The sequence below is a fragment of the Protopterus annectens genome, chromosome 16.part0 (genome assembly GCF_019279795.1).
Source record: "Protopterus annectens isolate FY-2018-M chromosome 16.part0, PAN1.0, whole genome shotgun sequence".
NCBI lineage: Eukaryota > Metazoa > Chordata > Ceratodontiformes > Protopteridae > Protopterus > Protopterus annectens.
The window spans coordinates 409,715,710-409,741,788 of NC_056750.1; the positions used below are offsets into that span (position 1 = coordinate 409,715,710).

At 43.8% G+C, this 26,079-nt stretch overlaps 1 protein-coding gene across 3 annotated transcripts in view; it reads left to right on the forward strand.

Moving 5' to 3' along the window:
• Nucleotides 1-26,079, forward strand: part of RC3H2 (ring finger and CCCH-type domains 2) — a 2,406,224-nt gene that overhangs the window by 1,628,209 nt on the left and 751,936 nt on the right. For all 3 annotated transcript variants that reach the window (XM_044058310.1, XM_044058308.1, XM_044058309.1), the window contains one exon: nt 17,596-17,763. In XM_044058310.1, the coding sequence (XP_043914245.1) occupies nt 17,596-17,763 (168 nt within the window). The remainder of the gene's footprint in view (nt 1-17,595; nt 17,764-26,079) is intronic.

Consider the following 26,079-nt stretch of genomic DNA (forward strand, 5'->3'; position numbering starts at 1 on the left):
TTCACAAGACAAGGGGTCCTCAGAAACTCTATCTAGCTGTGTGGATGATAGATTTTGATCCCATTTAGGCAGTATTTTTCTGAGGATGTGTAGCTGGTAATAAATGAGGCAAGAAGTCATGTTACTGAGAAATTATACTTCGCCAAATTGAAAAGATTTTCTAGTTGATCCCAAAATAGAGAACAAGACCCATCCCAAGCAGGGTCTTCTCTGGTTCTCCAGCAGCAGTATAAATTGCTCATTTCAGGTCTTGCGTACACTTGTGTCAAGATACCCCATTCAGCTATTTTCTTTCTGTCTGCCATTGGTTCCATCCCCTCAAACAAGCCTTGAACCTGTAACTTTTATGTCAGTATAGTTAAGTGACTTGCTCAAAATTATACAGTAGCTAGAAATGGAGATGGAAGGAGTCACTCTTTGCACTTTTAAGGACAGGAAGTAACCCATTAACAGATGAAAACTATAATTCCTTATGTTAACTATTAGAAAAACTTTTACATTTTTAGGTATATCAAATTACTAATAACATATTGCTGAACTTGTAGAAAAAAACACTTTGTAGCTTTAGAAAAGCAAGATGTCCTTCAAGAATGCAACTGCAGTCATAACATGTGGGTTGTCCTGCCTCAGGCAGCCCTCGGTCGGCCGGATTCCAAAGTCTGGGTCCGACGTCGGCTGATGTCGCATTTCTCTCCGACGTCAGAGCGGCTGGAGTACATAAGCATCAGCCAACGCCATTTTCTTCAGTCTTTCTTGCCGCGCGGTGCCCGAAGCAGAAGCAGTTCGCAAGTGTCGGTCGGTCAGCTCCTGTATTCTTCAGAGGTTCACAGGCCCATCCTGAGAGAGCATCCCAGCCTCCTCCTGATAAAAGGCCCCGGGTGGAACCCTCTGACCCTACTCCTTCAGATGAAGACTCTGAGGGCTCTGTCCACTCTGATAGCCAGGAAGAGCTCTTCCAGACCTATGAGGACTCGGATGCAGAAGATTCCATCCCTTCGGCCTCCCCTCCTGAGGATATTTCTTTTGGGGAAGTTCTGCACACCATGAGGGAACATTTCAAGTGGCAGGGTCAGGAATATTCTGATTCTAGGAAACGCCTTAGGACTTTCCTTAAGAAGCCTCAGCACAGGCCCTTAGCGATTCCTCCTGTACTTGATGTTCTGGATGATTTGTATTCTAACTCTAGTGCTACCCCTGATTCTCTTCCTCCTGCTCCAGCCAAGCCAGACAGGTATTACAGGGTCCCAGAAACTCATTCCCATTTATTCAGGGCCCATTCTGCTGATTTGGAAACTATTTCACAGGGGCCTAAAGGAGTTTCAGCCTCCACCTCAAAAAATCCTTTGCCGTCTAACAGGGAAGCAAGGTCATTAGAGAGATGGGGCAAAAAGGTTTACACATCCACTACCTTATCTATGAGAGCTTTAAATTGCCTTTTTCATATGTTACAATATCAGGATTATCTCTTAGAAGATTTACAAAAAATATTAGCTTCTCCTGATCCTTTAGACAGGAAGACTTTGCAGGAAGCTGTACATAACACTCAGCAAGTAAGCAATCACTTCCTGCAGTGTGGATATGATGCACTGGAAGCTTCATGTAGGGCAGCTATGACAGGGGCAGTGATTCGTAGACATGCTTGGTTAAAAGATTAACCTCTACCAGATCATGTAAAAGCAAAACTTCTGGATGCACCTTTAGAAAAGAACAAGCTTTTTGGTGCAAATGCTAAGGATGTGTTAAAGACCATCAAAGAAAAAGCAAAATCAGTTCAGACTGTGAAAGATTTCCTCCAGGTTCAACCCCCCAGATTCAGCAGGAATTGGCATTCAAAAAACTGGTCCTTTCCTAATCCAGAAAAGTTTCAAAGGGGTAAGAACAGACGTGGCGAGGAAGAGGCCAATACAGAGGCCTTACAGGGGACGACAATGGCAGCCAGGAAACCAAAGAAGTGACGAGGGTTTCACCTGCCCAACAACCACAAACTCAATGACTTTCCTCTACTACCGCCTACCAGGGAACAACTAGAAGCTCCCTTGGGCGGGAAATTATCTCTGTTTGCAGAAAACTGGCGCAGACTGACAAAGGACAAATGGATTTTGGACATTATAGACCGAGGGTACAGGTTTCATTTTCATACCTTACCAAGAAAACAAGGCATGCCAAACCTACCACAAAATCAAAGGGCAGAGGCTATCAAGCAAATCACTCTGCTGACTCGAATGAAAGCAATAGAAAGAGTTCCACAACAAGAACAAGAACAGGGTTTTACTCAAGACTGTTCCTTGTTCCAAGAAAAGAATCTCAATGGAGACCAATACTGGACTTGTCCGCATTAAACACCTTTCTCATAGTACCAAAGTTCAAAATGCTGACTCTACAGCAACTCCTTCCCATGCTGGGCAAGGAGTCGTGGCTGATTACTCTGGACCTCAAGGAGGCATACCTACATGTCCCTATCAGACACAGCTGCAGAAGATACCTCAGATTTCTTGCAGGATCAGAGCATTATCAATTCTCAGCATTGCCCTTTGGCTTATCTACTGCGCCCAGAGTATTCACAAAATGCCTGGCATCAGTAATCGCTCACTGCAGACTACAGGGAATCCAAATTTATCCATACCTGGACGACTGCCTGTTACAAGCGGACAACAAAAGCAAGCTGACAACAGATTTACAAAGGGTCATTTACTTGCTACAAGCCCTGGGATACACAGTCAATTTACAAAAGTCAAGGCTGATACCATCCCAAACAAGAACATTCTTGGGCGGAATTGGACACAGTAAAACAAATGGCATTCCTAACTGCAGAAAACAAAAGAACTCCCTCTTCTTGGCATTAACAAAGCAGAACAAACTAACAGCAAGAAAAGTTCTGCAGGCCTTGGGCTTCATGGCATCATGCATAATCTTGGTCCCACATGCCAGACTGCATATGAGAAAGCTACAGTGGTACCTAAAGAATTTATGGTCTCAGCACAGGCACAGCTTAGAAACAGAAATCCCACTAATCCCATGCCTAAAACAGGAGTTCCTATGGTGGGCTCAAGCATGCCAGTCAAACCCAGGCTTACCCTTCCACAACTTTCAAGCAAGCCAAACCATCACAACGGACGCCTCAGACCTAGGATGGGGCACATGCTGGACAAATGCATACAAGGATTGTGGACTCAAGACCAGCTGCACCTGCACATAAACCAAAAGAAATGCTGGCAGTAAAACTGGCAATCCAAAAATTCAGACCATTCCTCAAAGAAGGCCATTTGATGATAAGGACAGACAACACCACAGTCATGTGGTACACCAACAAACAGGGAGGCACTCATTCATACCCCCTATGCAGAATGACTTTGGATCTTTGGAATCTGGCTCTCAGCTACAACATCCAGTTACAGGCAATATTTGTGCCGGAAAAGAGAACACCCTAGCAGACATGTTAAGCAGAACCACCTCGGATGCTCACGAATGGATGCTACACCCGACATCTTCAAGGCCATCACAAAGAAATGGGGAATGCCACAAATAGATCTATTCGCATCCCCACTCAATCACCAGCTCAAAAAGTTCTGCACAAGGACATTCCACCCACTTGCATGGAAGGTGGACTCTCTATCCTTCAGCTGGAAAGGCCTGACAGCATTTGCATTCCCACCTCTTCCCTTGATGCACAAGGTACTACTGAAAATCAAAGAGGAACGCCCAAGGATAATCCTGATAGCTCGACTTGGCCAAGACAACACTGGTACCCATTGCTGAGGAGCATGTCCGGGAGGGAATGTGGTCAATACCCTGATGCCTTTGATGTTAACTCAGAACAACTACAACATCATGCATCCAAACCTAAAAACCTTGCAACTGACTGCCTGGAACATCACATAGCAGCAACTAACCCAGACCTTTCCCAAAGGGTTAAAGACATTATCCTTGAAGCCCGCAGACCTTCAACAAGAAGGAACTATGCAGGAAAATAGAAAAGGTTTGTCATTTGGAGTACTGAAAGAGGAAAAGATGTCGAACTTGGATATTGCTAACATTCTGGAGTACTTGGCAGAGCTTCTACATACAGGCCTGTCCTATTCCTCCATCAAGATACATGCATCAGCTATTTCAGCAGAATACAGCCGATCCACCTGTCTTCTCGATCCTCTACTCAGGCAGTTCCTCAGAGGGATCAAGAATGTAAAACCTCCTAGGAAACCACCATTACCAGCATGGGACTTGAACTTTGTGCTAGAAAAGTTGACACTCCTCCGTTTAACCAGCAGCAACAGCAGATCTGCAACACCTGTCATGGAAAACTGCTTTCCTACTGGCAATTACCTCAGCAAGGAGGGTTTCGAACTACAGGCCTTAATGGCAGTGCAACCCTTCCTAATCTTCCATCAAGATAGGTGTCCATGAGAACTAATCCTACATTTATGCCTAAGGTGGTATCCAGAGTGTCTTTAAACCAGGCAATCCACCTACCTACCTTCTTTCCCAATCCACAGAACAGGGGAAAGACTGCTGCATACCTTGGATGTACATAGGCAATTACGCTACTACCTGGACAGAACCAAAAGTAACAGAAAACTGACCAGCTTTTAGTAGCCTATGCAACAGGAAGGGAAGGAAAAGCAATTTCCAAACAGACAATCTCCAAATGGATAGGAAATTGCATAAGATTCTGTTACTCCTACCATGGAAAACCAATTCCACAGAACATAAGACCTCATTCTACAAGGGCTACAGCCACTACCACAGCTTTCACGAGGAGTGGCAACCAAGGACATTATTGAGGCGGCTACTTGGACCTCCGTGCATACATTTGCCAAGCATTATAATTTACCTCTATACTCTAGATCCCGAGCAGGGTTTGCCACTGCTGTACTGCAAGGGATCCTAACTACACCATAATTTTTCTTCCTCCACCCCTAGTTTGGCTATGGTATTCTACCCATTTGTTATGACTGCAGATGCATCCATGAAGGACATAGTACAGTTTTGTACCTACCATAAATGTAGATGTCCGAACTGGATAGCATCTGCAGTCAGGATTACCCACCCTCCTTCCCTCTGTGGTACTCCTAGGGTATTTACCCTCCTAATAGCTAGCTGGGGGGGAGTCTCTTATGGTGTATTTGTTTGTATATATGTACATACATGCTTATTTTTTGTGTTTGCCTTCTACCTTGTTTGGAAACATTGGCATTTATCCAAAATTTAGCCTTCCAAGAGGGCAATTGGCATCTGGGGCAAGAAACACTGAGGAAAATGGCGTGGCTGATGCCTTTATACCAAGACCAGCAGAGATGACGCCGGGTGAAGTGCGATTATCAGCGCCGGACCCAGACTTTGGAATCCGGCCGATCAAGGGCTGCCTGGCGACAGGACAACCCATTTGTTATGACTGCAGATGCTATCCAGTTCGGACATCTACATTTATGGTAGGTACAAAACTGTACTTTATGACTGCAGTTGCATGTCTATCGGACATCTACATTTATGGTAGGTACAAACTGTACTTTTCTTTGTGAGGATTTACACATATGCACGTGTATAAAAACAGCTTGGCTGTAATCACAGTGTACTGTTGTTTAGTAGCAACAACTGGCTTTGCCAGGTAGTTGGCTCATAAATACTGAACATGTTAGATTTTGTTATTATTTTGCTTTGGAAATAGAAGTTTTGTCTTATCTTTCTGTTTGGTTTTCAGAGCACTAAGCACCATAAATATTTTTCAAGTCAACCACAGTTTTAAATGCTGAAGCAAGCAATTGCAGGCTTTAAATATCTGCTCTCTGTTAATGTTTTTTTCTCAAGTCCCCTGTAGTGGAGCAAACCCCAATGCTACTTATGCAAACCTGTTAGAGATTAAGCAAATCAAAACAGGATAGACAATGAGTGGCATGAATGTAATTCTGTATAACAGAGAAAAGTATGAAGTCCAAAAACCAGCCAGTAAAAAAACTGCAGTAGATTCTAGGTAAACACCAAATGATCAGCCATGAAAAGGTTGTATGATCTGTGTTTATTAGGATGAGTGCTTTCTTCAGTTAACAGACTTCCTCAGATCACTAATTAAAACACATTAACCACAGATTCTTGTTTAAGTAATTCAGCAAAGGAGGCATAGGAGAACCACTTGCATTCAGTGAATGAGATTTTAAGACCGGCAATCAGATTGATCCATGCGATTAGCTCTGTGATTGAATGGTATTAAAGCCTATATTTCTTACTAGACTCTTGGTTGTAGCACTTTCTAAACTGACTTCTTCTCCAAAGGTTGACCATTACTCCATTGTTTTATGAAAGTAATTCATTGTTGTTTTATCAGTCATGCATGTTTTGAAGTATATCCATTTCATTTTTAATACAAGATTAAAATATGGTAATGCACAGATTGTTTGTAACATCGCAAAATAACCGGAAGAGCTCGCTTTTACTGGTCCTAGATCGCCTGAATCTCTTAGGGGTGAAATCATGTGGGAAGGGACCAGTTCGTTTTTTTTTTTGTTGGGACTTGAGTGTTGGGTTTATTTCCCTTAACTTAATCTCTGGAGTTCTGTTTACTAAAAATAAGAACTTTAGTGCTAATGGCCCACATGAACTGGGTCAAGTGATCAAACTTGGCACACTTTATGGGACATATTAATTCTCAAAATGTTAGAAAATAATGGGTAGTAGTAATGATGAGACATCCTTTATTGCCCACTTGTATGAAGTTTCTGACTCAAAACTTCTAGCTGCAGTGTTAGAATTTAGATATTAATCAAAAATAGTGAATGACCTTAAATCAATGATAATATAACTAACTAGTCTTAACATTTCATGTACTATACTGACGGCTGCAATAGGGCAACAGGAAGACATACCCAGGTTCATTAAAGGGGTTATTACAAGCCGTACAGCTCGTGCTAAAAAGGTCCTTTGCGATTCAGAGACATGTTAGCTGCAATGAGGCAAGACTTCATTATGCTAATTTGCATGTCTGTTTAACTGCATTTAGTATCAATTATTTGCACATTGTGGTAGTAAACTGGTGCTCATGTATGCAGTATTATCCCTCCTGCCAGTCATATAGACAGACAGACACACACACACACACACATGTGCACCCAATACCTGGTCCTAATATCCTAGTGATTTATCAGACACCATCCCTTTGGATGTCTCTACCCCAGCACGTGGTGCTGCTAGGCCTCCTGCAGCCATGTCTATTAAGGCCTTTGCCAGGGCTAAAGCAGCCAAATCTGTTAAATCAGTGCCTGTTAAGCCCCCCTCACACAGGCCCACTTCAAGTTCACAAATGCTTACTCTGGCAGAAGATTTACTATCCTTAATTAGGGGATCCCAATCTCACCCAGACAGGGCCTCTCAGCCCCCAGAAAAGAGACCTAGAGCAGAGCCCCCCGAGCCAGCGTCCTCTGATGATTCTGCGGATGACTCAGACATTACAGACCAGCCAGAGGCTCCTTTTTCTACTTATGAAGATTCCGATGCTGAAGAATCCATTCCAGCTGCCTCTCCATCAGAGGAATTTTCCTTTGGGGAAACCTTACATGCCATGAGAGAACAATTCCAATGGCAGGGACAAGATTTCTCAGATTCAAGAAAAAGGCTTAGGACTTTTCTGCACTTACCACAACATAGGCCCTTAGCTATACCTCCTGTACTGTCTGTTGAGGATGATGCATTTAATGATGTTTGCACTGCTCCTGATTCTTTACCTCCAGCCCCTGCCAAACCAGATAGATTTTATAGGGTGCCAGACACTCATCACCACCTATACAAGGCCCCACTTGCAGATCCCGAAACTATATCCCAGGGGCCTAAGGCAGTAGCCTCGACCACAGCAAAAACCCTATTCCTTCTGAAAGCGAATCCACGTCCTTAGAGAGATGGGGGAAAAAAGTTTACACCTCTGCTACTCTCTCAGCTAGAGCTTTAAACTGTCTAGTTTCATATGATCCAATACCAAGAGTTTATGCTTGATCAGTTAACTAAAAAACTGTCCTCTGATGAATCCTTAGATAAGAAATATGTATTAGAAATGGTGAATAACATCCAACAGGTTAGTAACCATTCCTTAAAATGTGGCTATGATGCACTGGAGGCTTCATTTAGATCAGCCATGACTGGCACAGTGATAAGAAGCCATGCATGGTTGAAAGAACAGGTCTTACCGGATCATGTTAAAGCAAAGCTGTTAGATGCTCCTATGGATAAGGCCAGTCTATTTGGTACACCTGCCCAGCAAGTAATGAAGAAAATGGAAGAAAAGGCAAAATCTGTACAAACAGTTAAAGATTTCTTACAGGTTCAGCCCCAAGGTTTAGCAGGAACTGGCCTGCCAAAAATTGGTCCTTTTCAGACTCACAAAATCCCAAAGGGGCAGGAATAGGCTCTAGAGGCAGAAATCAATCCAGAGGAAGTGCCTACAGAGGACGACAGTGGCAAGGCAATAACCGAGGCACAGACACAACCACTGCCACTGCAACAGGACAATCACAGTGACTTGGCTCTGACACCGCCTACCAGGGAGCAAATAGCAGCACCTTTAGGCGGAAAGTTAGCCTTATTTTCAAAAATTGGCACTATATCACAAAAGACAAGTGGATTTTGCAAACCATAGACCAAGGCTACCGGTTCCACTTCCACACCTTACCAGTAAAAGAGGAATGCCAAACCTACCTCCAAATCAAAAATAGAAGCTCTACAGCAGATAGCGAAATTAACAAGGATGAGAGCTGTGGAAAGAGTACCAATAACAGAACAGGGCAAAGGATTCTACTCAGACTCTTCCTAGTACCAAGAAAAGAAAAGTTGGAGACCTATTCTGACCTGTCCGTCTTAAACACATACATCATTGTCCCAAAATTCAAAATGCTGACCCTACAGCAACTTCTTCCCATGCTGGGCAAGGAGTGTTGGCTGGTAACTCTAGATCTCAAGGAGGCATACCTGCATGTCCCCATTCAACCAAATTGCAGAAGATACCTCAGATTTCTTGCAGGATCAGAGCATTATCAATTCTCAGCATTGCCCTTTGGCTTATCTACTGCGCCCAGAGTATTCACAAAATGCCTGGCATCAGTAATCGCTCACTGCAGACTACAGGGAATCCAAATTTATCCATACCTGGACGACTGCCTGTTACAAGCGGACAACAAAAGCAAGCTGACAACAGATTTACAAAGGGTCATTTACTTGCTACAAGCCCTGGGATACACAGTCAATTTACAAAAGTCAAGGCTGATACCATCCCAAACAAGAACATTCTTGGGCGGAATTGGACACAGTAAAACAAATGGCATTCCTAACTGCAGAAAAACAAAAAGAACTCCCTCTTCTTGGCATTAACAAAGCAGAACAAACTAACAGCAAGAAAAGTTCTGCAGGCCTTGGGCTTCATGGCATCATGCATAATCTTGGTCCCACATGCCAGACTGCATATGAGAAAGCTACAGTGGTACCTAAAGAATTTATGGTCTCAGCACAGGCACAGCTTAGAAACAGAAATCCCACTAATCCCATGCCTAAAACAGGAGTTCCTATGGTGGGCTCAAGCATGCCAGTCAAACCCAGGCTTACCCTTCCACAACTTTCAAGCAAGCCAAACCATCACAACGGACGCCTCAGACCTAGGATGGGGGCACATGCTGGACAAATGCATACAAGGATTGTGGACTCAAGACCAGCTGCACCTGCACATAAACCAAAAGAAATGCTGGCAGTAAAACTGGCAATCCAAAAATTCAGACCATTCCTCAAAGAAGGCCATTTGATGATAAGGACAGACAACACCACAGTCATGTGGTACATCAACAAACAGGGAGGCACTCATTCATACTCCCTATGCAGAATGACTTTGGATCTTTGGAATCTGGCTCTCAGCTACAACATCCAGTTACAGGCAATATTTGTGCCGGAAAAGAGAACACCCTAGCAGACATGTTAAGCAGAACCACCTCGGATGCTCACGAATGGATGCTACACCCGGACATCTTCAAGCCCATCACAAAGAAATGGGGAATGCCACAAATAGATCTATTCGCATCCCCACTCAATCACCAGCTCAAAAATTCTGCACAAGGACATTCCACCCACTTGCATGGAAGGTGGACTCTCTATCCTTCAGCTGGAAAGGCCTGACAGCATATGCATTTCCACCTCTTCCCTTGATGCACAAGGTACTACTGAAAATCAAAGAGGAACGCCCAAGGATAATCCTGATAGCTCCGAATTGGCCAAGACAACACTGGTACCCATTGCTGAGGAGCATGTCTCGGGAGAGAATGTGGTCAATACCCCTGATGCCTTTGATGTTAACTCAGAACAACTACAACATCATGCATCCAAACCTAAAAACCTTGCAACTGACTGCCTGGAACATCACATAGCAGCAACTAACCCAGACCTTTCCCAAAGGGTTAAAGACATTATCCTTGAAGCCCGCAGACCTTCAACAAGAAGGAACTATGCAGGAAAATGGAAAAGGTTTGTCATTTGGAGTACTGAAAGAGGAAAAGATGTGTCGAACTTGGATATTGCTAACATTCTGGAGTACTTGGCAGAGCTTCTACATACAGGCCTGTCCTATTCCTCCATCAAGATACATGCATCAGCTATTTCAGCAGAATACAGCTTCGATCCACCTGTCTTCTCGCATCCTCTACTCAGGCAGTTCCTCAGAGGGATCAAGAATGTAAAACCTCCTAGGAAACCACCATTACCAGCATGGGACTTGAACTTTGTGCTAGAAAAGTTGACACTCCCTCCGTTTGAACCAGCAGCAACAGCAGATCTGCAACACCTGTCATGGAAAACTGCTTTCCTACTGGCAATTACCTCAGCAAGGAGGGTTTCGGAACTACAGGCCTTAATGGCAGTGCAACCCTTCCTAATCTTCCATCAAGATAGGGTATCCATGAGAACTAATCCTACATTTATGCCTAAGGTGGTATCCAGAGTGTCTTTAAACCAGGCAATCCACCTACCTACCTTCTTTCCCAATCCACAGAACAGGGGGGAAAGACTGCTGCATACCTTGGATGTACATTGGCAGTTACGCTACTACCTGGACAGAACCAAAAGTAACAGTAATTCTGACCAGCTTTTAGTAGCCTATGCAACAGGAAGGGAAGGAAAAGCAATTTCCAAACAGACAATCTCCAAATGGATAGGAAATTGCATAAGATTCTGTTACTCCTACCATGGAAAACCAATTCCACAGAACATAAGACCTCATTCTACAAGGGCTACAGCCACTACCACAGCTTTCTTACGAGGAGTGGCAACCAAGGACATTATTGAGGCTACTTGGACCTCCGTGCATACATTTGCCAAGCATTATAATTTACCTCTATACTCTAGATCCCGAGCAGGGTTTGCCACTGCTGTACTGCAAGGGATCCTAACTACACCATAATTTTTCTTCCTCCACCCCTAGTTTGGCTATGGTATTCTACCCATTTGTTATGACTGCAGATGCATCCATGAAGGACATAGTACAGTTTTGTACCTACCATAAATGTAGATGTCCGAACTGGATAGCATCTGCAGTCAGGATTACCCACCCTCCTTCCCTCTGTGGTACTCCTAGGTATTTACCCTCCTAATAGCTAGCTGGGGAGTCTCTTATGGTGTATTTGTTTGTATATATGTACATACATGCTTATTTTTTGTGTTTGCCTTCTACCTTGTTTGGAAACATTGGCATTTATCCAAAATTTAGCCTTCCAAGAGGGCAATTGGCATCTGGGGCAAGAAACACTGAGGAAAATGGCGTTGGCTGATGCCTTTATACCCGAAGACCAGCAGAGATGACGTCGGGTGAAGTGCGACATCAGCGCCGGACCCAGACTTTGGAATCCGGCCGACCGAAGGGCTGCCTGACGACAGGACAACCCATTTGTTATGACTGCAGATGCTATCCAGTTCGGACATCTACATTTATGGTAGGTACAAAACTGTACTTTATGACTGCAGTTGCATGTCTATCGGACATCTACATTTATGGTAGGTACAAAACTGTACTTTTCTTTGTGAGGATTTACACATATGCACGTGTATAAAAACAGCTTGGCTGTAATCACAGTGTACTGTTGTTTAGTAGCAACAACTGGCTTTGCCAGGTAGTTAGCTCATAAATACTGAACATGTTAGATTTTGTTATTATTTTGCTTTGGAAATAGAAGTTTTGTCTTATCTTTCTGTTTGGTTTTCAGAGCACTAAGCACCATAAATATTTTTCAAGTCAACCACAGTTTTAAATGCTGAAGCAAGCAATTGCAGGCTTTAAATATCTGCTCTCTGTTAATGTTTTTTTCTCAAGTCCCTGTAGTGGAGCAAACCCCAATGCTACTTATGCAAACCTGTTAGAGATTAAGCAAATCAAAACAGGATAGACAATGAGTGGCATGAATGTAATTCTGTATAACAGAGAAAAGTATGAAGTCCAAAAACCAGCCAGTAAAAAAACTGCAGTAGATTCTAGGTAAACACCAAATGATCAGCCATGAAAAGGTTGTATGATCTGTGTTTATTAGGATGAGTGCTTTCTTCAGTTAACAGACTTCCTCAGATCACTAATTAAAACACATTAACCACAGATTCTTGTTTAAGTAATTCAGCAAAGGAGGCATAGGAGAACCACTTGCATTCAGTGAATGAGATTTTAAGACCGGCAATCAGAATGATCCATGCGATTAGCTCTGTGATTGAATGGTATTAAAGCCTATATTTCTTACTAGACTCTTGGTTGTAGCACTTTCTAAACTGACTTCTTCTCCAAAGGTTGACCATTACTCCATTGTTTTATGAAAGTAATTCATTGTTGTTTTATCAGTCATGCATGTTTTGAAGTATATCCATTTCATTTTTAATACAAGATTAAAATATGGTAATGCACAGATTGTTTGTAACATCGCAAAATAACCGGAAGAGCTCGCTTTTACTGGTCCTAGATCGCCTGAATCTCTTAGGGGTGAAATCATGTGGGAAGGGACCAGTTCGTTTTTTTTTTTGTTGGGACTTGAGTGTTGGGTTTATTTCCCTTAACTTAATCTCTGGAGTTCTGTTTACTAAAAATAAGAACTTTAATGCTAATGGCCCACATGAACTGGGTCAAGTGATCAAACTTGGCACACTTTATGGGGCATATTAATTCTCAAAATGTTAGAAAATAATGGGTAGTAGTAATGATGAGACACCCTTTATTGCCCACTTGTATGAAGTTTCTGACTCAAAACTTCTAGCTGCAGTGTTAGAATTTAGATATTAATCAAAAATAGTGAATGACCTTAAATCAATGATAATATAACTAACTAGTCTTAACATTTCATGTACTATACTGACGGATGCAATAGGGCAACAGGAAGACATACCCAGGTTCATTAAAGGGGTTATTACAAGCCGTACAGCTCGTGCTAAAAAGGTCCTTTGCGATTCAGAGACATGTTAGCTGCAATGAGGCAAGACTTCATTATGCTAATTTGCATGTCTGTTTAACTGCATTTAGTATCAATTATTTGCACATTGTGGTAGTAAACTGGTGCTCATGTATGCAGTATTATCCCTCCTGCCAGTCATATAGACAGACAGACACACACACACACACACACACACATGTGCACCCAATACCTGGTCCTAATAGTTAAAGTGCCATTATAGCATGTAGCTGTTATAATCTGTTTGTGTAGTGTATCCCTCTGCCCTCTATTCCCAGTACTGATGTTCATGACTTTGATTTATTCCTGGTGTTTAGTGGTTCCCATTTCCTCATTATGACGTTGGTGCTTTTATGGTACTTCAGTATAATGATATCCCTGGTAGTCTGGAGTGTCAGACATCACATCACCACCATGAATCTCCAGACTCACGTTCTTGTGCCTACATCAACATGTATAACTTCATTGCAGCTGTTTCAGTGTGAGAGTACTGAAAAACATTTAAATTCATACAGTGTATGTGCTTTAAAACTCCGTTCATATTCACTTTTAAACAGTGCCATTTACTTAAAAACCTTATTAGATTTTTTTGTGTGTTACACAGTTTAAAGTTGTTATACCTTAGTTAGTCACTACACTTCTGCCTATGGGAAAAAAATCAGAATTTCAAGTCTTAACTTGCAAAGAGCACTTTTTCATGTTCCATAGGTACAGATCAGCATGTGTACTTAACCTTACCTTACAATTGTAACAAAACTGTCTTTAAATCAGGCTGTCCACCTTTTACTTGATGTAAATAGGTAACAGCTGTATTATTTGTCCAGAACTAGAGAAATAAGGTAGTGTGAACAGTTTTGTTTCTTTTGCAAAGGAGAAGCCTTTTTCCAAACAGACTATGTCAAAGTGGATAGTGTGCTGTGTTTGCTTCAATTGCATCTTTCCTGGCAATATTGTACCGAGGCAGGTTAAAGAGCAATCCATTCCAGCCATAGCAACCATCATTGCATTACTGAGGCAAGTCAGCACTCAAACTAACCTGGAAGCAGCTACATAGCCATCTGTCCACACCTTCTTCATGTATGTAGCCTTGACATCTCTTGTAGAGTAAGGGCAGGCTTTACCACAGCCATCCTACAGACCACTCCCACTTAGGGTCAGCTACCCACTGGTCCATAAGCTTCGGATATCTTCCCAAGTGTTATTCCTGCAACCGTGCATCATAAATTGAACAAAGTGCATCTGTCCACACCTTCTTCAAGCATTATAACCCAGACATCTCCTGTACAGAAAGGGCTGGCTTTGCCACTGGGACCTTTTGCAGACCACTCCCACTGGGGGTCTGTGAACCACATATCCATAAACTTTGGGAATCATTCCAGATGTCATTGCAGCAACAGTGAGACATATAATGAACATAGTGTAGTTGTGTAGGAACTTAACCTAACTGAGGATTTTTGAAATTGCTTAGTATTGCCATACCAGCTCCCCTCTCTCTCCTTCCATGTGGACATCTGTGGATTGAAGAGATAAGTATCCTAGTACCACCCCCCCCCACACACACACACACACCAGCTTCCTTCTCTCAGTTGTACCTAGAAGAGTCATGTCTTTGTCAGGGTTGACCTATGTCCTGGAGAGGCAGCTTACATATCTTCTGGTTGGACTCATTTCTGGAGATCCTTGTCTTTAGGCTAATCAGTGCAGTGGCACCAGATCTCTCCTTTGGAGAGAGGGACTAGAGGAAGAAGGGGCGAAAGATGCATGGACAGATGTCCCTTTTGTGCCACTAATGTCATGGCATGCAATGGGTGGATGTTGGCCTAGCTTGAAGCAGGGATTTTGCCAAGCTGTGGAAAACGTCAAAGATTTGAAACACAAAATATTGAAACTCAGAACTTTGAAAAAAAAGGAATAAAACAAAACAATACAAAACAATTTTTGTTGCAGGCAGCAAACCCCTCTGCAAATTATGTATACCAACTCAGGGAATACACAACCTTGGTGAAAGGATAAATTCCCTGTTCTGCCGGGAGGGAGGACAGTTCAGTGTCCTGAGTGGACCATTGTCATTTTTTCCCTTTGATCAAATGAATGCGACTACCTACTCGTTAGCCCTTCAGCGGTTGAAGTCCCACATCATTACTGAAACAATTAACATATTTGAAGATGTACAGTTATAGCAAATTCATATAGGTTCATAGGTTCATACTAGGCTATCTGCCCAAGGGCATTTATAAGCCTAGCCCATAGTTATGTGGCTTTCGCCACCCCTTTAGTTTGAATAAAAACTATGCCTATCATTTTTCTGTGCCTCTGTCAAGCAGTGACACCGAAGTAATCCCTGGGGTATATCTGCGATCTCCCATCCATTGGTCAAGATTCCTCTTGAACAAGGCCAGCGAGGTGCTCTGCCTCACATGTACCGGGATTTTGTTCCACAGCATAGGGAGTCTCTGGGTGATGAATCTGTCCCTCCAGCACGTTCTATTTATAACCGTGTCAAGGTTTAAGTCTCCGCCCTTGTGGTTCTGAGGGATCTAGATTTTTGAGGTGAAGCATATTCATCAAATCTGGGTTTGACATGGCCTTATATGTCAGGCACAGGTCACCTCTGAGCAAGCGGTATGAGACTGAATAGAGCTGGAGTTCTTTCAGTCGGGCAGCATAAGACATATTTTTGAGACCCTTTATCCTTTTGGTGAGGAACTTTTGGGGCCTTTCAAGCTGCATCAGGTGTCTGGTCAGATATATTCGAACGGGCATTGTACTCAATCATAGGTCTAATGAGTGATGAGTACAGGGGACGATGACCTCCCTTGATCTAGATGTGAATCCCTTCATGATCAGGTGGGCGATATAGAAGGTTTTCCTAACTACTTTAGCAACATGAGTGTCAAGCGAAGGCTACTGTCAACTTGGGTCCCCAGATCCTGATGACTTTTTCTGTGCTCAGTGGATTGCCACCTATATGGTAGCTAGGGGTAACCTTGTTTTTCCCGAAGGGTATGACTATGCATTTTTGGCGTTTAACTTCAGGCCATGGCTCTGGCACCAGTTATCCGTTTCTGTGAGGCCTTTCTGGAGGATATCTGTGTCAGATGTGTTTTCGACTATGGCCCAGTTTGCAGTCATCTGCAAACTTTGTCAGCCATAACCCTCCTGTGTTTGCTTGTACTTCAGAAAAGTAGATGCGAACAAGAGTGGACCCAGGACTAAGCCCTGTGGGACACCACTTGTGACAGGCTTTGAGTCTGACATGGCTCCAGCAACTCTGACCCTGTGGGTTCTGTCACTTAGCCAGTTTGCAACCCATCTTGTGATGTATGGGTTTACATTCAAGCTGATGAGTTTTTCGATGATACCTGAGTGGGGTATTGTGTCGAAGGCCTTTGCCAGGTCGAGGTAGGCTGTATGGACTGCCTTTCCTCATCAATGGCCTTGGTGACTGTCTCGAAAAAGTCAACCAAGTTTAAGAGGCAGGATCTGCCTTTGACAAAGCCAAACTGGGTTGGATCCAAAGTCTGCAAGTTCCCTATGTCTTTATTTATGAGTTCCATTATGATCCTCTCCATGGCTTTGCAGATAAGGCTTGTCAAGCTAATGGGGCGGTAATTTCCTGGGTCTGTGGAGGCACCGCCCTTATGAAGTGGGACCACAGTCGCTGTGCGCCACTCCTTGGGTACGTATCCTGAGGTGAGGCTAAGATTAAACAGCTGTCCTAACTGTGGGTTTAATTCCTCGTTGAGTTCATGAAGCACACAGCCGGGGACACCATCCGGTCCCATGGATGCTGTGTTTTTTGCCTTAGTGAGGGCAGTTCTCACCTGGGCGTTGGAGATACTGCTTTACTTCTCTTGTGCCCCCCGTAGTTACCAGTTTCTACAAGGTAGGAATTTTTTTCTCTCCAATTTATTTTTCTTTTGGCTTTTTTTGCTATCATGAATTATTAATTTTCAGCATCAATTGTAGATGATGCGTTTGCCATTGCTGTTACTTCAGACACATTAATGAGGTTTTCAGAACTGTCAAAATTTTTCCCCACTGGTGATTAGACATTCATTTGGTACGGATGATGATAATGTGTTTTTCATTTTTACTGTAGTATTTTTCATTTGCACATTTTTATGATATGAAAGTGTACGTTATATTTATTTGTTTTATTTAGGATCCCTGTAATCGAATACAGCCAGACTTTGATGAACCCTTAAGACGGAAAGTGGACCAGTGGCCACATTACCATACATCAAAACCATCATTTGTTTCCTCTACTATGTCAACAGCAACTCATTCCCCAACCCCCCCATCACCTCTTTTTAATGTGGACTTTTGTGAGGTAAGAATTTCAGCTACATAAATATGTGCCAGTTTGACTTGGCATTTGTCATGAATGCAGTTTGACTCAGATGTTAGATTTTTTTTTTTTTTTTGTATTTCTTTTCCCCGACTAAATCCCTTACAAGTCAGTCCTCAGAATTCAGTATTCAAAACTTAAATGTCTTAATTGGCTTCACTTGCATTTCATTTATTGACCGTTTTGTTGGGGTCATTTGATGTATGATCCTTCAAATATGTAATATAAACCCATTACCCATTGAGTATGCACACCAAACAAAAATCTACACTTAGTTTTTGGTGACTGAATATTCAAATTATAGTTTTGTGGGTAGTAACATGAATTCTGTCATTGCACCACTGAGTTGACTTCTGCGGTGTTAAGTTTGATGGTTCCATCAGATTTTCATGTCACCTTTCATTGTTCGTTGGACATGTTTTAATTTGATGAATCAGGTCATGTGTGCCCCCTTGTGGAAGTTGGGTTTGTGTGCCTTTCACCTCTCATCCTGTATTAGAACTTGTTTGAAAATTATTCCACATTTGTATACATTATTGTTTTTAATATAGTTATGTATTAAGCTACTGCAGCATATCTGAATGGAATGAGTTTTTATCACACTCTTCACATTTGCAGGTCCTGACTTTTGAGATTCCTCCTTGCAGGTAGCCTGACTGACCCGTGCAAATTTTAAGAGCTCTTCCTTCCGCCACCGGGCCTTGGCCATCTCTCATCTAACAGTGCACAAGGTCATCAGTGGTATAAGAGTTGTATCATCTGTCTCCATGTTCAAATCTTTCTTGCCATGCAGTTTCACTAGCCACATATGCTGCTGCATTGTTAGTCCGTCTTTCGGCCTGCTTCCAGGTCAAATAAGTATCTCATAAGGGATTTTCTTGTAGAGCTGTATGACAGCTAACGTTTGATGGAGATTCAGATTCTAAAACTTTCTAAAGTTAATTGCATTGCTTGTGGTGGACCATTTCCTTTTAAGGGACTTCCATTCCTGTTTTTTTTTTTTTTTTTGGCCTCGTCCTAGACCGCAACATGGACTGCCACTTTCACCCTGAGGACCATTCATAAGAAAAGGCAATCTCTTCAGCACGTTTCAGGAATAAAAGGCACATGAGGGCATTTGTCAGACCCCACTGTGGTGGACCTCCAGCATATCCACAAAACAAACAGCACCAGAATTACCCGTTCTATAAAACTTAAACCTTGCCTGAGATATAGTAATATAAATAGAACCTGCTGGAGAGATAGTTATGCATCCCAGAGATTACTCCGTGCCTGGAACAGGCTCCCCATCCATGTGAAGCAAAGTTCCTCCCTAACGCAATTCAAGTGCAGCCTGTAGTGGACAGTTGGACGGGGAACACGAAATTCATCCCTGGTTTGGCACCTCTGTCTCTAATGGACACAGGCAACCTGTAAATGGTTCGCCTCCCAGGCCCTAGCTTGTAAATGTTTCATCTCCCAAGCCCCCTGCTTACACTTATCAAGGGTATCGGAACTTGTCAGAGATTTGGGATGCATGGCCAGGCAAAGGCCCCTGTGGTCGTTAGCAGAGTAAACACCTATGTACATGTCTGGTTCCATTTCTGCATGGCATGAGCCAAGGTCTCCAGGAGCCTACTGCCTAAAAAGTAACATTTCAAAAAGAAACTTGAGACCAGTGACCTCCTCATAGCCAACTTGGGTTTTCCTATGTCCAGCAATTTTAGATAAGGTGAGGTGCTTTCACAACCCCCCCCCCCCACCTCTACTTAAATTTTCACAAACATATATGCCCTTCATGTAGTTCTACTGTACTCTTTCCAGTTTACTCATGCTTGTTGTCTTGTAAGGTTTCCATATTATTATTACATACTAAGATTTGGATCTAATGCAACTAACAAACAATGACTTTATCATTTCTGATTTCCTAGACTTTATAAATCTTTTTTTACAACCTGTAGTTTTATAACTGTCATTAGTCGATTAGTTGATATCATTAGAAAAACTAAAAGCGGGATCTACCCATATAACCCAGGTCCTTAAATTAATCTACAATTTGTTACTATGTGCTGTATTAAATATTATCCATTTGATGTTGTCCTTCTAATTCTGATTCATGTATAGGTCTTTGATCCTATCCTCAGATCCGATTCGGCCACCTCCCACAGACTTTAGCTTCCAAGCTGAAACTCATCCACTGCCCGTAATCCTCTACCTCTAGACCAACCTCCTCAGATCTTGTTTGCTGCCAGGTGCCCAGACTCAATTTTCCAGGTTCAGATAAGATTTAACTTTTTGGATATTTTTTTGGTGCTACTTTGCTTTGTTTTTGTCTCCTAGTTGCTATTGTTTGATCGTGTAGCTCATCTCCTCCCCTCCTCTTTAGTTTTCGCAATGGGTTAGGCTTTCTTACTGTTATTGGTTGTAATTACTGTAGTTATTATAGTTAATTGTAGTTATAATAGCTTTTTCCAGTTGACAGTTCTGTTTTGTTGCTCTGTTTTTACAGTTTAGTGTTTCCTTTCTGCTATTGAGAAGCCTACTGGTTTCAAGAGGTGCTCCAAGTGCGAGAGAAAGATTCCACACTCAGACACCTATGATAGCTGTGTTTATTCCCTAGGGCCAAGCTCATTTAGACTCCCCTTGCAGCATCTGTGAGGGATTCAACCCCAGGGCTTTGCAAGAGACAAGAAACAGCTTATCTTGAGGGGTCTTTTGCCCACTTTTGCTGCTATGCCAGGGGCTCAACACCCCTCCAAGCATTTGCTCGGATACAAGGTGAAGAAAAGGTACCTTAAGGAGCTAAGAGCATCTTCAGAGCTGCCTGCCAAAGCTCAGAACATTTCGGATCAAACTACGCCAGCACCAAGGCCTATGTCAGCTCAGTCGAATCCCATCGACTTAACGGCTTCATGTGAGCCCTCCAGTTTGGCCTGCCTTTGGATCCACGTAGTCCACTTCAGATCCATAGGTCTCCGGATCTGCAGTCTTCCTTCAGGTCTCCAGGAGGATTCATCACTTTGGTGTCTCCGACTATGCCTGCTGAGACTCTCGGACCCCCCTAGCATTCTTGCCCGTCTTCGGTGGCTTCTTCTAGGCCCTCTCTGAGCCTTTACCTTGATGTGGACAGAATGGTCAGATCCATAATTAAGGCCCAGATTCAGATGGCGGCTCTTCCTGCTCTGTGCCCTCATGGATCCAAGCCTGCCCAGCCTGTGCCCTTTTCTCCTTCTCTCATCCAAATCTCTGTTGTGGAGTCCCAGGACAGTAGTCTCCTCTGGGATTCTGGGTCGGATCAGAGGGCTTTTGCTTCCTTGACTTTGTCTGCTGCCTTGACTGCCTCTACTCTGAGGTCCTCGGATCAGAGTGCGTCCCGGATGTGGGATGTCACAGTCTGATCGGAGAGGTGAAATTCTGTTCCAGTGCTCTCAGATTAATCCTTTCCCCTTGGAGCTTCGGCCCTTGACAGTGTGGGGTCCGGTTCTCTCTGGGAGTCGGGGTTCTGGTGGGCTGCCTCCATCTACCTCAGTAGCTTTGGCTCCTGGGGGCTCGGTGGGATCTCTCCAGGACCCCCTGCTTTGCAGACATTGGAAAAGGCTTTCTCTGTCAAAAGAGTGCCGGACCCTTTGACTGTTGCTCCACCCCATGTGCCCACTCTGGATCGGGGTCTTGGATCTACCATTCCTGCTCTGGGTTAGCCTGTCTTGAAGGACCTCCAGCCTGCTCCACCTGAGGTGACCCCTTCCTCTTCCGACTCCTACCCGAGTATCCTATGGCTTGCCAAGATTGCAGATGACTGCAAGCTGGGTGCTGTCATCAATTTCCCTAGTGATGTGGACATTCTTCAAGAGGGTCTCATCCAAAGAAATGATTGTTACCAGAAACATGGCTTCAAACTGAATTTCAAAAAATGCATCATCGTGACTTTTGGGGGAGAATTACGTCAACCACAAATGATCACATTAATAATAAGGCACTAAGCATGCAATCATCCGTGAGGGACTTGGGAACATAGGTTGATAGCAGATTGACTTTTGACCACCATATTGCCTCCATTGTATAGAAAGCTTTCTACATGGCCCACCTCAATAGTAAGGATATCTCATCCAGGGACAAAGGTGGTCATAACATCCCTGTATTCTTCCCCTATAAGACGATTATTGAATACATTGCCCCTTTCGGCATGTACGAAAGCACATGCAGCAGCTGGAGAGACCACACAGATTCCTCACCCGGAGAATCCAGGGCCTCAAACATCTGCCCTACACAGAGAGGCTAAAAGCCCTGTCCCTCTACTCAGTCTCCTACAAACTCCTCAGAGATGATCTCTGTCTTGCATACAGAGCAATCTCAGATCCCGCCCTGATGGGACTGCTGCTTATCTGCAAGTCAAGCTCCACTCGAGTAACCCACATGTGAGACTCAGCCTGGTCTGTGACATCAATAGGACTTGTTGGCGGGACACATTTGTGTCCCAGAGACTCCCCTTTTTGTGGAATAGACTCCCTCTCCACGTAAAGCAGAGTACCTCATTAAACCTTTTTAAGAGCAACCTGGATAACTGGATGGGGAACAGAAAATACACCCCTGGGATTCCATCTATATCCCTGCTGGGCAGTGGCATACGGTGCTGGCTTGTTGGAACATGGGCTAAATTATTGGCTAGGCTTGTAAGGGCCTCAGGGCCAATAGCCTAGTAACTTCCTGTGATCCTGTGGAGGAGATTCCATGGAAGAGGATGTACAAAAGGAGGCACTTTGACTCCCCTATGGAGTCCCTCACCGAGGATACAGATTACAATGAGGGAGAGGGGTCTCCCAAAACACCACTGGATTATGTCTCCTTTGCAGACATCTTAGAGAGCTTCAAGATAAAAGGTGGCTGGTCTTCCAAAAGCCCCTCTTCGGAGAAATCTATATTCCTGGAGCCCTTCGGGATGGGACTGTCTACATTTTGGGTGTTCCCCCTGGCAGACGCCCTTCTTGACGTGGTTGCCCGTTGGGCCTGGAAGGCACTGGACACCTTGGCACCAGTTCCTAATCATCCAGATAAAATCCTTTCACCCCCAGAGGACCGTACTTTCTGGATTAGGAGTATTTCAGTTGACGATATGGTGGTGACAGCAGCTACCAAGAAAGAGCTCACCCAGCAGATCTCCACTGTCCATCCACTGAACAGGGAGTCCAGAGCGATGGACAGGTTAGGGAAGAGCACTTATGCTTCGGCTGCCTTTTTGCTTAGGGCACTCAGTTATCTGACACATTTTATTCGCCTTCAGAGACTTAGTAAAGGAACACTCTGACTATCTGGCAGAGTCTATGCCTAAAGGGGAGTTCGATAAAATTTCCCCTAAGCTAGTCACTGTCACTTCTATAGCCAAGTCCTCCATGAGACTCATTTCCCACTCAGTGGAGGGTTCTTCTAGAGTAGCCGGCACCGGTATCGCGATGCATCGTCATGCTTGGATGAAGCAGTACGATTTTGCAGAGCCCTTTAAGATGTCATTTGTCAATGTCTTTTTCGATGGTTCCTCTCTGTTTGAACCACCTGTTAAGGAAACCCTGAACTACAGCGAGCAAGAAAGTAAGAGCTTGTCTGCGGTGGGGATTAAGTTTTCTGTCCCTCAATGAACCTACTCTAGAAATCAAAGGGAGGCTAAGAAAACTTTAGCAACACCAGGCTAGTTGCCCAACACAATGCGTCTGAAATTCTCCAGGTACAACTAACACTAGGTAAGACTGCAATCCAAATTGTAGCTTGCTACAGATCCCCCACCATGCCCCAAGATTCTCACTACACCTTTCTAAACATACTGGAAAATATTAAGATACAACCAAACACCCTAATACTGGGTGATTTCAATTACCCTGCCATTAACTGGGAAAACTACTCGTGTACCAACACCTTTGCCCAGCGGTTCTTGGAATTCATAAATTTCAACGCCCTGGATCAACTAATCCATAGTCCCACCAGGGGCTCCAATATCCTAGACCTGGTCATTACCAACATGGGAAATTGATACTCCACACCTATGGTCACCCCCTCGTTGGTCAAGGCTGACCATAAGCTAATCACCCTTAACATCCACATCCCACCCCCACCCCCCCCCAGTAAGGAAACCTCCATAAAAAAACTTCTCCAAAGCCAACTTCATGCTACTCAAGTCAGAAGTGATAAACTTCATGACACCCATACAGACGGGAACTGAATGTTCGACTGCTGAATCCCACACTAAGGCACTGTACAAGCACATCCACTCATGCATGAATCGTGCCATCCCAAGTAGAACCAAGATACCCTACTCCAAAAAAAAGGAAGCCAATCTGGTGATCCCCTGCCATAAACAGTCTTTACAACAAAGGGAAGAAACTGTTGCAGAAAAGAGGAAAATCCCACTATGCAAAAAACTCCCTTACTAGCCTCAGTAAGAAGCTAAGAACCCTCATAAAATCCTCCAAAGCTAGTTACGAAAATAAAATTGCCAAAGATTCCAAAGACAACCACAAGGCATTCTATAACTATGTCAAGAATCTAAATGGCAATGCTCAGATCTGCTGTGAGCTACAACAGAGTGGCATAAAATATACTGATCCCAAGGATATTGCCAATATCCTGGCAGATAGATTCAGTGCCAACATTACCCCCTCTCACCCCCTAAACGACCCATCTCAATACCGGAAGATTGCCATATTCCAGTAATAACGGCCGCACAGGTAAAAAACGCACTCTCCAAGGCTAAGAATACAGCATCCATGGGACCAGATGACATTCTGGGCTGTGTACTACATGAACTACAAAATTAACTGGCACCTCACCCAAGTGTCATGTTTAATCATAGTCTCACCTCAGGCTTTCGTGCCCACTGAGTGGCGCATAGCTACAGTTATCCCATTCCACAAGGGGGGATCCACCTTGGATCCTGGGAACTACTGCCCCATCAGTCTGACGAGCCTGATCTGCAAAAGGGTCCATGGAACGTATAATCAAAGAAATTGGCAACCTTCAAACACTGGACCCCACCCAGTTTGGGTTCATGAAGGGCCGATCTTGTCTCATGAACCTGATTGACTTCTTCAAATCAGTATCCAGAGCCATGGATGAGGGTAAGGCGGTCCACACAGCCTATCTGGACCTCGCCAAGGCCTTTGACACCATCCCCCACTCTGAAATCATAGATAAACATACTAAGCTGGGCATTAATCCCTCTGTCACTTGATGGGTTGTTAACTGGCTTACTGACAGAACCCACACTGTAAAAGTAGCCGACTCCAAATCCAGCTCCAGACAAGTGACAAGTGGAGTACTTCAGGGTTCAGTCCTGGGACCGCTCTTGTTTGGCATCTACTTCTCTGAAGTACAGGCCAATACTAAGGGACTCTGGCTAGCAAAGTTCACAGATGACTGCAAACTGAGAGCCATTATTGAATCCCCTAATGATGTGGATACTCTACAGATGGGCCTTACAGAAACGGATGCTTGGTGCCAGAGCCATGGGCTCAAGCTCATTGCCAAGAAATGTATAGTTATCCCCTTTGGGGAAAAAACATGTACCCATGAATTACCACATCGTTGGCAGTACACTAAACACCAAAAGTGTGATAAGCGACTGAGGGACACAGGTGGACAGTGGTCTCACCTTCAATAACCACATAGCCACAACTGTCAGGAAATCCTTCTATGTTGCACACCTCATCACTAAGGGCTTTTCATCCAGAAAAAAGGAGGTCATTGTCCCACTGTACTCATCCGTCATTAGACCCATTATAGAATACAACGCCCCATTTTGTATGTACCTCAAGACATCTGCAACAACTGGAAAGGCCGCAAAAATACCTCACTAAAAGAATCACAAGCCTAAAGCAGATGCTCTATGCTGACTGCCTTAAAAAAACCCCAGCTATACTCTGTCACATATCTTCTACTCAGAGACGTTCTCTGCTTAACATACAAGGCCATGTCAAATCCTGAGCTGTTGGACATGCTACACTTAAAGAAATCCCACTCCCTCAGAGCCACACACTCCAGAGATCTAGCCCTTTTCATCACAATAAACAAAACATGCTGGAGAGATAGGTTCCTAACACAGAGACTCCCCAGACTCTGGAATAGACTTGCCCGTACATGTCAAGCAGAGCGCCTCTTTGGCCCTCTTCAAAAGAAACCTTGACGATTGGATGGGAGAAAGGAAATTCACCCCGGGGATCATGTCAGTTGCCCTGCTAGACAGGGGTCCAGGGAAGTAAATCAAGTGGGAAGAAATAGCCAGGGAATTGTTATGGCTAGGCTTGTGTAAGCCCTAGGGCCGATAGCCTGGTACCA